The 13,371-nt window shown below is 39.2% G+C and overlaps 1 protein-coding gene across 1 annotated transcript in view; it reads right to left on the bottom strand.

Annotated features, from left to right (window-relative positions):
- DNAJC11 (DnaJ heat shock protein family (Hsp40) member C11) overlaps positions 1-13,371 on the bottom strand; it is an 84,589-nt gene that overhangs the window by 20,857 nt on the left and 50,361 nt on the right. The window contains exons 5-6 of the mRNA XM_072425555.1: positions 4,947-5,075; positions 3,600-3,722 (exon numbers count right to left, since the gene is read on the bottom strand). Of these exons, the coding sequence (XP_072281656.1) occupies positions 3,600-3,722; positions 4,947-5,075 (252 nt within the window). The remainder of the gene's footprint in view (positions 1-3,599; positions 3,723-4,946; positions 5,076-13,371) is intronic.

Below are 13,371 nucleotides of genomic sequence, written 5' to 3' on the forward strand. Positions count from 1 at the left end.
AAAACTTTATTATTTAAGCTTTGCATAATATATTGGTGTCTTATAAATAAAGAATAATAAATATTACAGAAATATTTCGAGTTATTCATTTGCAGCCCTTTATTATGTGATGTATTGTGCTGTGAAAAATGCCGGTGTTTTATTAAAAGAATAATAAAGAATAATAAGTGAAACAGCTACAAACACTTTTCATAAAGTGGTCTATAAAATTTCCTATTTGTACGATACCTAGGCTTTTTAGTATTTTATATACACTTATTATGTTTTAGTGGGTCTGCCTTTGTTTCACTATAAAAAACATAAAGCTGAACTCCGGGCACAAAAGGTTTTGAGCAAATATATTCCCCAGTAGCCACACAAGATATCAATTCACTTAGTACGTGATAAATGTCAATTATTATTTTGAAGTAGTGACATCATTATTGTGCTGCAAAAAGCCTGTGCAAAAGCAAAGCTGGGAGGGGGACTTAACAGGTCCACCCACTATAGGTAGAAGATTACAGGAGGGGACGGATACAAGACCAATCATAATGCACAAAGGAAAGGGAGCAGCAGCAACTAGTCCTAACGTAGTAACTCCTGCAAAGAAGCAAAGTTTCATGAAGAATATATCTGCATAAAGTACAGAAAGCACACCAAGGTTTGAGTTACCTCCCATCTGATTGGAAAGTCTGAAAAAAAAAAAAAAAAAGCCGATGTCTACACATCCAAGGGCAACCTTTCTCCTTCCCCTACAGATCTTGAGATTTTGCTTTCGAATAAGGCAATCAGTTAAACGTCTTCTGTTTTCACACTGAAATGAGACATCTTGGCTCAGGGCCACTGCCCCATTCAACCCTTAAATTATAACCGGTCTATCTGATTCAATCTCATCTCTGCAGCTGGCAGAAGTACCTCTGCTTCTCTCCTCTAGGCCTGGGACTCGGGAATAAAACAAGAGAGGTCTCTCCGGAGGAGACCAGGCTGTCTGATAACTGACTCTCCTCTCGGAATCTAATTAAGGGCCTTTTGGATGGATTGCTGCTTTTTTGCATTTCCATTTGGTTACACTCGGCTGTTTCTCAGGTCTCACAGGTGGCCGGGACTGCTCTCCAGAGTCTCATGTTAAGTCATGTCAGCAGTTATGCTTGAGAGCCGCCTTTGAAGTTAGAGAGAGAGCGAGAGAGAATCAAGTCTATGGTCTCGTTTTTCCGAGAGCGGGTGACTTTCATAGAGGCTTTTCAATGTTAATCTGACATTTTTCAGTCTCAGCACTACCTGCCGCTTGTAAAAGATGCAGTATTTATTTTCCCGATAAAATTTAGACAAGGCTGGGGGAAGGCTCTAGCTATGGAAACTGAACAGAGAATCTTTTTTTTTTTTTTTTCTTGTGCCTATAAAACCCTAAGTGAGATCTATCTCCGTTTAGGGAGCACAAGAAGGATTTTTAAATTACTATGATAGGGAATATTTTATGCGAATTTGCCTTTGGCTACAGCCAGTCTGGGTAATTAGCTGTGAGTGCATTCTCAGGAAACCACAGTTTATACCTGTAGCATTAAAAGGAGGAAATCGACAATTTAAATCAAAAGTCTTTGGATCTAGCCAATAGAGATATAATGCAAGACAGGTGACATGGTAAGCTTGGACCAGCCTTTGTTGATTCAGAGAGCAAACCTGTAGATGTAATATAGGTTGCTTCAAGCTTATCTGAAGCCAAAATAAGTTGAAAAGGGTTATATTCTATATCTATTTATTTTTGCCATCTGTGGCTTCACTTCTATTTACTTTTTACACTTCCTGTACCAGCAATACAACAGGAAGTGAGGAGGGAATTCTCCCATAGTCCAGCGGTTTCCAAACTGGGTGCTGCGGGTCATAAGCGGCAGCCTAATTGTTTATTATGGCAACTGTCGCTCTGAATACCCGCCATAGCTTGTAAGTCTCTTCTTTCTTACAATAGGATTGCCAGGCCTGCAGACATGACCAAGGTCCGAGTTATAAACAAAAATCAAGGTGGAACAGGAAATGAAGGTGGCAGTTTATTTCCACGGGTCGAGAAGATTAGTAGTGTCTAGCAGGCCCATATATATCAACATATGGATGTAACGGGGTTATTTGCAACTATGCTTACTTTTTTTAGTTTTCAAGACACCGTAGCAAAGAACTACTAGGTCAAGTAAAGAAAATGATAGTATATTAAACATTTTAGGGTTGTCAAAACAAGTGGTTGGGAAAAAAGTTAACAGGCTTCTTTCCATTTGCTTTCTTTCTCCTTAATTTTGATTCTGCAAAGACAATTAGCCCCCAGATAAACATATTGCAATAGAAAAATCCCTGACAGGAATTTTCACAACTCCATATGCTGTCCATATCAATGCCTTGCATCCCTAGTCAACCTAGGAAGGATCACAGAAATTGCATCACTGGACTATTTAAAAAAAAGTATCTCTACACCAATAATATGCACAGTACAGCCAATGGTGCATATGCACTTATGGTGGCCCGTAAACAGTTTTTATTGAATATTCTAAAGGAATGGTAAATTAACGAAGGCAGTGTTTTTTTTTTTTCTTTTCTTTGTAGGGCAAGGCAATAGGTTCACTTTAATGCTACAATGACACTACATTTAGTCATTACAAGAAAAGAAAAAAGCCCAAGTACTTTCCAAGTAAGAAGAACATGTGGTCCACTCCACTTTCTTCCATGTGACAGCATTGGTGTTTGAAAGTTGGCCATTTAGGCAGCTAGTGCCATCAAATGGGGGCAAGGATAGGCCTTGGAACTTCGAGAGTTGCACACGTTTGAGATTAGAGTCAGTGGGGTATGCTCACTCTGCTGCATAAATATTAAACCCTAAAAATATTGCACTAAATTTGTAAAATGTTTTGTCCTTAAGTTTTTTTAACCCTCTGTTGCATCCCAGTGCTTATCTCTATCCTCTTTTTATCTACATGCACTCCATCGAAGATATCTCTCAGGACAGAATACCTGATGGTGACAACAGTTGATTATGCTAGCGTAATGTGAGTGTAGAATGTCATGGTCATACCCCGAGGTGGTGTCACCAGAGTACCCTACACTTGCATATAATATTAATAAAAATGGTCTGGACAGACATTATGTCAGACCATGGAAAAAAAAACTGTAAAAGAAACATTGTACAGAATAGCAGAGATCCTTCGCTCTATGTATAAGGTGGCCATTTTGAGCTATTTGCTTTTACAGATTCTTTTTTCTCGATGAGACAATTTCTCTTCAGCAAGTTCAGCATATTTAGATACTAACTAGTAGCCTTGGGGACCTCGGTAATAATTGATACCCCTTAATCACCCACACAGGCACAGGCTGCCGTGCAATGCAAGAGAGGAAGACCGCGCGGCACAGGATCCCATTAGTGTTGTCCTTCACAGGCAGCCAGCGATGTAGAAAACCTTTTGTGTCTGACAGGATGGTTGACAGCCGTAATTACATAAACACCAGTTTGCAAACTACCTTGTTGTCCTGTTTTGCAATTTATACCTGTAATGTTCCGCATGTATGTGTTATTTTGCTTAGCTAACGTTTTTTCGGTCGGGTGCACGCGGCAAATGCTGGGGTTATATCTTCACGGTGCTTACCTCTCCCCATCCCTTGGCCGAGGTCACTCGTCTTAAAGCAAAGTTTATTGATCCACCGCCATTCCCGTTTTGAGTGGAGAGGCTCCCGGAAAGAATAGCAGTGTCTGTTGCTGTGAGGGGAGCCTGGTGGGGGAAAAAAAAAACATATTTTCAGATAACAAATATTAAATGGAATTTACACTTTTCAAAAAATATAGATAGTCAACAAGTTTTCCTAATGTTTTGAATAGAGTTGGAAGGTATAAAATTCCTATCAGGTTTACATAGCTGTATTCCTGCTGGAATTCATTCTCTTTTTTTTGTCATTGAGACAAAGTGATGTAAAACAGTGGACACCAGAAATAAAATGATAAGGAATCATCCTATTGGAACGTAAACCTTTTTTAAATCTAAACTTAAACACAGCTAACTGTAGAAGCGATGGGCCAACTACCAGAATATGACATGTGATAACATGCTGCTCCATACCCATACCCAGAAGTAGGGTCATCCTACTTTGAAATATCCTACAATGCAACAGGACCTCTCCCTATGATGCATACGAGCATGCAAGAAGACTTCTCCCTATGATGCCTCCCACCACACAAGAAGACCTCTCCCTACAATGCATCCGACCATGCAAGAGGACCTCTCCCTACGATGCATCCCCACACACAAAAGGACCTCTCCCTACAATGCATCCGACCACGCAAGAGGACTTCTCCCTTCGATGCCACCCACCACGCAAAAGGACCTCTCCCTACGATGCATCCGACCATGCAAGACGACCTCTCCCTAAGATGCATCCGACCAATCAAGAGGACCTCTCCCCTACAATGCATCCCACCATGTAAGAGAACTTCTCCCTATGATGGATCTGACCACGCAAAAGGACCTCTCCCTACGTTGCATCCCACCACGCAAAAGGACCTTTCCCTACGATGCATCCCGCCATGCAAAAGCAGCTACTTTTCCCTTTCCTCCCCCTACTTTGCATCTGATGATAAAACAAGACTTCCTCCACTCACTTTCCAATATTCAACAGGACCAATACTCTGGTCTACATAACCCACAAATAGGCGAGTGAGACAAATAGGCGAGTGATACATTTTAGGATGCATGTATGGAAATATCTTCTACTATCCTATTCAAAGGTTATAAAATAAACTCCCTCCCTGACCATAATTACTGATTTCAGCTCTTCATTTTATACCCTACTGCTTTGTCCATTAGACTGCAATTTTCTATTAATAAAGATGAGCTAATGGTAAATACAAATTGAATCACACTTAACATGGAGCAGATGCTCTTTGGCCTCTTTCACATTAAAAAATATTTAAGCATAGAACATTATCATTTGTGAAATACCTCAATAGACTGAGAGATGTGCATACGGTTTATTTCAATCTGGGGAAAGCCACTTCCCGGCAAGTCCTCAAATTCTTCATCGTAGTGATCAAACAGCTCTGTGGCATCAATTCCGACACTTATTGTTCCCTGTGAGAGAAGGCAAATAAAAGTTTGATTTTGCAATGGATAATCTAAATATATGCAGGAGCCTATTGATAAAATGGGCTCATTCCTTATACATAAGGACACCATTTTACAGGATAAATGACCATTCAGAAGCTTTCTCACAGTAGTATTCATTCTGTTGCTTCACAGAGGCTGCTTGGCCATTGAAACGAAGAGGACGATTGGCTGTCATGTTTTTTTTTTATTTTTTTTTTATTTTAACACTTTGAGGACATAAATTTGACTTACCTGGATTTTTCAAGGGTTCAAGAACAAAAAAATGAACATTTGGGTCAAAGCTGTGCAAACCATCAGAGCTACAATTGGCTCTGGATTGCTGATTTCCCTCCCTGATTTGCCCACCAGCAGTGTGGCAGATAGATTTAGAAAAGCTGATATTCAGGACAGGTTCAGATGTAGATTTTTATTTTTTTGGTTAGATCAAGTCTACATTTATGCAAAAAACCTAAAGCCTAATCAATGCTGAAATTGGTGATAGTTCCAGGGATGATCTTTCCTTTGATGATGTAAAGGTGTTCAAGGGTTAGCCCTGGAACGAGCAACAACTAAAGAAGTTGGGCAATGGCAACCTTAACTGAGACAGAATTGCTATCCTGACAAGTTTCCCTTTTAAAGCGAAGAAAGTCGGATAAGCAAGAGATGGATCAGCAAACTCAAAGCTATTAAAAGGAAATGAGGCGCACTAAATCCAGTCAACTGATTAACTTTGCAGTCGAGGGAATGTACACAACGCATTATGGTGCCATGCAGCTTAATGGCATTGCTTCCTTCACTTTTACAGTGGCTGTGGCCTTTTCCGATGACGTGCTCGGCTCTTAGCGTGGGAGGAGAGGCTCGCCATTTATCAGGCGTCCTGTCCCTCTGAGATTCAATTATGACAAATGCTGTACCCAAATTAATCCATGTGGCCTACTTCCTGTGATTAGCCTCGATATTTATAGGGCATTTTTCATTACGGGATCCTTAGGCTTGGGCCTTGCTTGGATTAAGCCTGCTCTATGTGAGGTTTACGAGCAACCATGAAAACACTAGCGGGAATACACATTTCAATTTGTATTCATTATATGTTTCAAGTGGGCAAAGCTGTTATTCACTAGAACTAGTTCAGCCGATCCTGAACTTTTCTGTGCTCAGAGGTAACATTAAGCTTACTGGGCCTTGCATGCATTACTTTTTTCTGAAAGCATGTTGGCAGCTCTAACCAATCAGACTTTTCCAAATCTAGGTGCAAGGCCTAAGGAGGGAAAAGCAAGGGACAATCTAATTGGTGACTGTAGTGCCAACAGATTCCCCTTCTAATTTTGATTTAAAAGAGTAAGCCACATAATAAAATATGCAAACAATATTCTGCATAGCAGACTATGTTAAAGAGATTATCTTGATTGGGCAAACAGATTAACAAGGGCAAATAATCCTCCATATGTTTCTCAGTGCCTTCACCCAGGGATCCAATGGAAAGTACAAGTTGCCATATCAATACCCATTACACTTTCATACTCTGCTGCCCCCCCCCAAAATGAAAATGCCATGTAGCCATTGTTGGAGTGAATGTAGACAGCAAGTACATCCAAACAGACTTCAGGAGATCAGCAGCACAAAGATGCAACAAAGGATGAAAATAAAAGTAAACATTTTAAAAAAGGACAACTGTTTAATTTACATTGCAAATACAAAAATTGTAATTAAATTGGGGTTTACATTTACTTTAGGTGAAGCCAAAAAGGCAACCAATGATAACCATCTATAAAGCCCTTTCCAAGATTTGCTTTGCCCCCGAGTGTCTATAGATCAGCAGCTGACTGAGAAGGAACACGTGAATGCATGTGTTCTTCAGACTGTTTGCTAAAGAGCATATGGGTTTTATGGTGTGAAAAAAAAAGCATTCAGAGAAAACAAAAAAAAAAAAAAAAAAAGCTTCTGTCAGACTGCTTGAAACTTTCCATCCACGTATTAAAGTAAAGACTGTTTACCTCCCTTTCAAAACCAAACCTACAAGGCATTAAAATACACATTTTGCTGCCTATGCCGTCCTTTTTACAAGGGTTTCAAGTTTAAAAATTGATCTTTTTTTTTCTTTTTTTGATATAAGGCTCTGGAGAATTCTCCTTGTAAATTCCCAATCGCTTTGAACTTCTTTTCCGAGTCCTAAGCGACAGTACCATGAAGTGACTCTTCAGAGGAAAGATGCGGCTCGTGTGATGTTCCACGCGTAGCACTAAGACCAGACAAAGCTGTAGCTGTACGGAAAGCTTATACTGTAAATTAGGAATTGAGCACTCCATTATCCCAGTTACACTGGAACTGGTGGGTCATTGTGAACTAGACCACCGTCCGTATGTAGGAAGCCAGTAAAATCTGTACAGCCCAGGAAAAATCAATGAAGATTCCTTTGAAGATGAGACAGGTGCGTATATATAAAAACGAATGTTTTTGTACAGCAAAATCATATTACATAGTGCTTTAGAGCAAAGGACCAAAATATTCTATTTGATGTTTTAAGATATGATGCATATAATAAAGTAACTGTTTATTGCGCCTTTACTGTATATATTCCAATATTAACCAAAGTACCTACTAGAATCTGAAAATAGGAAAACTACGAAGACTCGAATATAAACCTAGGGCGCAAAATTCAGCAGTCACTGTTAACAAAAAAATAATGCTAATAAAATTATTGTAAATAAAGACAACCATGCTGTGTAATTTTCAAAACATTTATTCAAAAGGGGTAAAAAGTAAAATCACATGGGCTCTGCCTGTATATCTTTTTTATCTACCTTTTTACAGGTAAAAATATTTTGTATTTTATATTTGGTTATAATGGGCCAATTGCTCTTTAATGACAGTGTTCTCCCTAGTCAATTTTTTAAGATGGGTGGGAAGAAGGTGTTGTTGCCAAAGGAATCTTGTAAACCTTATAATTCTGTCCGCTTTCTAACACCCCCTATACTTTGTTCTAACTTTCTAATGCACACTGCTTTTAGTATGCAGCATTTTTCCATCATCTTTGTATGCCACAACTGTCCAGTAACTCTGTATTGTTACCCAACTTTTCATTACCCACCTGAAAATAGCCGGGTGGTTACTGAAAAGTGATAGGTGGTGCATGCAGATAAAAGGGGTTTAAGAAAAACACTGCATTTAACAACATTCTTTTGTTCTTTATTATTGGCCACCAGTAGATGACGCCATGTCCCCGTGTAACATGTTACAAAATATCCCATTTGGTTTGTTATACAATTTATATAAGGAAACAACACTATCTTGTGGCTTCAATATAAAGCAAATTTTTTTTGCTAATGACATTTGCAGGTCAGTCATTGCCTGAAAATATCAGTTAGGACTACTTGGTCCATTACTCCCTAAAGAGTCCTCAAACAGAGTACATTAATGTGGTAACATTTGAAACTTCAGGAGATTCTGTTAGTTAGCTAGTGTTGCCACCTTGTAGTAAATGTACTCTCAGATAAGGTAGATTAGTCTTCATTTTCTAGTTCTCCCAAATAAAGAAACAAGGCCACTGAGGATGGAAGCCCACAGCACACAAGTATTAAAACTACTTTTGATCCTCTAGATCAGGGGTCAGGAAACTTTGGACTACTTGTCCAAGGAAAGGCTTTTTTCCAACGGTCACTGCAAGCAAGCAGGCTCAATATTCCACTCAACCGTGGTGTAGTGTCTGTACATGTGCGCGTGCTTGGCATCGAAATGCCCCTTGAGATGTGACCGCTTGAAAGCTGCTGCTGGTGTCGTTGCACACTTAACACAGGGCTTTGTTGGACCAAGGTTGGGCATTGGACGAATAATAATTTGTCAGTCTATTCGGGGTTGAAGACACGACGTTCGAGGTCAACCTTCCGGAGACTGGTAGCTGTGCGTTGCTTCTGCTCTTTAGGCATAGTAAGTTGGGATACTGTGCGGGAACTCAATATTATGGCGGGAACTCACGAAAACGCGACAATTCAATTAGGCCGGATACAACAATAAATAACAAGGGGGGCGTTAGGCCGGACTGGAATACTAGCTATTTTGCCTACCTGCGCTCTAGATAATTACTCTGAACCATCTACCTGATATTGTGCAACAACTCTGCAATGTGTGTTAGCAAAAGGCTGCCCATAGTAAATTTATATTATAATATATATATATATATATATATATATATATATATATATATATATATATATATAGTGATAGTTAGGTGGTTACTGAAAAGTGATAGGTGGAGCATCCAGATGAAAGGGTTTGAGAAGAACACTGAGCATTCTTTTGTTCAGTATTGTTGGCCCCAGTAGATGACGCCATGTCCCCAATGTAATGTGTTACAAATTATCTCATATGGCATGTGTTTGTTACTCTCACTTTACATGAGAAAACAACACCATCTTGTGGCTTCAATATAAAGCAAAATTCTTTTTCTGGTCCAAAAAAAATATTGATATATATACTACACATACATACACACATAATTCCTTCTTACCAGTGATGCACAATTAAAGTGCCATGCTGATCCTCTTTTTTATTACAAATCCACCAGACTGAAACACAATCTTAACCTCTAATAATGCAAAATATTCATATTCATAGAAAAACAGTAACCGTATTACTCCATGTGAATCAATCAAGTTTTCAATTCAACAAATAGCATTTATGAAACAAACTTTTTTCAACATTATGTTTATCATTCTAAAAAGGACCAAATAATACACTTATTTAAAAAAAAAACACTTTTAATAGCTGGGAGATCAACAGCCAATTATTATATAAATGTTATAATTTTAGTAAAGGCTACAAGATGAAAGCAAGATGCTGATTGGTTGTCCTAGGAATAGTGGTTAATTACACCTTCAGACCCTTAATTGTGATGCAGTAATGTGTCACAGAGTTGGCAGTCTGATTTACCATCCACATAGCCTCACTTCACAGCATGGCTGGTTTTACATCAAGGGCAACAGGACCCTTGGATACTACATTGGCTGCACCGCACATTAACTGGCTGAAGGTGGTGCCAGTAGCTTTGCCATCCAAGGCTACATCAAGAGCGAAGGAGAACTCCAGCTGCCATAAGTATCAGAAGTATGGTATGGAGAGTTGCCATTCAGAAGAATGCTATCCAAAGGAGATCTTTACTAGCTGAGCACTGTTTAGTTGTTAACCTAAGCCCACTATGCTTGGAATCTGCTCCAATAACCAATCTGGACACCAATCCTCCACCAGTGAGTTCCTACACAATGCACCTTGAAGAGAGAATACTACAAAAGCATATGACCAACTCAATCCAATTCTTCCAGCAGAGGACAGAACAAGAAGGCTATAAAAAATGCAGGATCACCAAAAGTGAAGATGGGAAAACCATCCACTTAAACAAATCTATTTCTGCGACATTCAAATGCCATTAAGAATTTGGGGCATGTAGAATGAATACATGGATCCGTCAGGCTGGCAGTGGCCATGTGATGAACGAAGGAATGATTTGTGAAACGTATTTAAGCAGATGTGAAAAAACAAGGTCAATTTGACAATCCTGAATCTTAAAAGAAGAACCTGGTGTACTCCTGGTGTTTTCACCCTTCCCAGTGTGGTAAATGTTTCTGTAGGTGACCATGGCACTGGTGTGAAGATTCATCATTTAAAGTATCCACTAGGTTTGCAAAAACAAGTTCTCGATGGCTCCTTGCTGACCCCCCTGCTACAAATGCACACACACAAAAAAAAATCAATGCCAATATAGTTCAATTGTCTATTTTCACTTTTTGTTAATAGTTGGGATAATCTATCAACTGGGGCGCCTGCTCCCCCTGCACTAGACAGGCCCGCTAACCCCGAATCTTCACAGAACCTTGGTTAAACCTCGACTCAAATCAACAGCTCTGTAATGGAGACAAACTGGTTAAATGCCATCTGGCTAAAACAATTCTGTTTAACCCTTTTAATGGAACCGAAACAGCACAGCTCAGTCACAATAAGTAGACATGAAGCGAGGACTGCTGGGAAGTCCCGATGTACAAGATGAAGCAATGAAGCTGAAACATTGTTGGCTTCGGATGACTTATATTTCACATAAAAACCAACACATGAAAATAGATCATCTCCCCCCAGATGCAGCCAGCTCCAGCGAGGCATTACAAGACCATTCACTTGGGTAACTGTGACAAATACGCAACTCATGTTCGCCGTGTTCTCATGAATCTTTACCACAGCATCAACTACAAGGCTTGTAACGCATTCCATCAAAAAGATGTGAGGGAGCCATGTCAATGAACTCCACAAGCTTTCCTCAAAGTGGAGCTGTTGCCTTGACGGTATGGCAGCCATTTTGTGTGCTGTAGAAAAAAAAAAAAAAAAAAGGACTCCCAGCAATCACGCTAGACCTTTCAAGGCTCAGTTTCCTTCACACTTTCTGAACCCTATTGTGAGAGCGCTTACTGTTTTTATAATGCGGAATGGGTTGAGCTTAGTAAACATGGGTGTGTTTTTGATTCAACTGAGGATACTGATGGATGCTTTGGCTAAGCTCCATTGAATATTGAAACTTCTACCTTTACCATCCCATGACTGCAATCTTCCATTAACATTTTTTGAAAAGTCAAAAGACGTCACACGTGGCCCTGCTGTGTGAATCCTCTTAAACATTAGCACTATCAGTGTTTCTACAACGAAAGTTTTTTGGCTGCATTTGTTTATCATTGCTTATAGGATGCTTGCAAATCTTCATAATTATTAATTAATTAATTCTGAACAACTACTCTATTTGAAAGTCTCTACCCATGTCTTGGGATTTCAATACTTTTACTTGCTTCAATAGATGCAACAGAAAATCAGTCTGAGATATCCCCGCCCCCATAATAAAAAAAAAAGATTATGCAAAACGCGTTGGGTTCAATTAAAATATATGATTGCTATATACTAAAATATTTAATCTATTTTAACATCAAATACTAGGAAGCTGTTTCTGGATTTGTCTCAAACATTGTGCGTCTGTATTGTTTGCATTTTTTGCAACCTGTCCTAATTGTGATGTACACTGAAAGAGTAATTGTTTTCATGAATTTTGAATTAATAAAAAGTTTGTATGATAATTTTATGATTAGTACAGCTGAAACTTCCTGTTTTTTCCAACCCCAACGTCTGGGTGTTTGAATGTTTTTGACTATTTATTACTGGGAGGTGCTCTAACCTAGCTAGAGTTTTTGTATATGGGGCCTTATGTTTATAATAGAAATTATTTTTTGAAAACATATTAAAAAGGTTTTTCTATATTCTACCTGTAAATGACCAGAGTGCACTTGTGTAGGCTGCAGTCTTAGAGACTGTGTAGTCCCTGACTTCAAACCAATATAGCCAGCCAAGGAGATAATGTCCAGTACAAAGGTGCGATTACATCTAATAAAAAGTGCAAATCGGCGGTGCTACATTTGGCCTAGGTATCTAGGCTATAATAAACTCTTATCAAGAAGGGCTTAAGGCAAAAATCTTTAACAATATTACCCATTATTTTCCTCTAACAGTGTTAAAAAAATTACATTAAGACCCAACTAGACCCCCTGCTAATGCACAAAGAGCTAAACCAATTTGAACAGGTGAAGGTACCTTGCCAACAAAGGGGTCCATATTGGAATCCAAGATCTCCAGTGAGCAGAAGCCGATGGGGGTTCTATACTGGATGCAAGCTGCATCCTCATAATCAAGGCACAAATTACAGGCGCTTTGCTAGTTAATTAAATGTTGAGGTTTCTGATCCTTTGTCAGGTTAATACTGTGGTTTGTTTGCCCCCCTTGGAGAGAATTTTCCTTGCTTTCTCCTCCTGGTGACCATACGGGACGTGAACGAACATATCTCCATCAGAAGGCAGTAAAAGATGTCAAAATGCACCAAACCCTATCTACTTTATCCAAAACTAAACAAAATATTGTCTCTAGTTCCACTTTACTCTACTTGTCTATGGTGGCTTTACATAATTCACCATTTAGCTACAGACCTAAATGTCTCTAAACTCACTGTAAATATTTGATTGCTGAAGAAGGAATTGGTAGTCCTAAAGTGAAATGGCACTCCAGCACAAGGGGGCAGCTCCAAGACCAACTTCACAGAGGCTACATAATAAACTGGTCCTGGGCATGTGAACTGAAGGAGGTTGTTACAGTTATATCATGGATAGACTTTTTAAAAATGTAAAGCTGATTTTTCCTATAGGGTTCATACCCTACCCAAAGCTCCCTTTACCGATCACATAGAAAACAACTGTGTGACTCTTCA

This window comes from Pyxicephalus adspersus, chromosome 11, assembly GCF_032062135.1.
Source record: "Pyxicephalus adspersus chromosome 11, UCB_Pads_2.0, whole genome shotgun sequence".
NCBI classification, from domain to species: domain Eukaryota; kingdom Metazoa; phylum Chordata; class Amphibia; order Anura; family Pyxicephalidae; genus Pyxicephalus; species Pyxicephalus adspersus.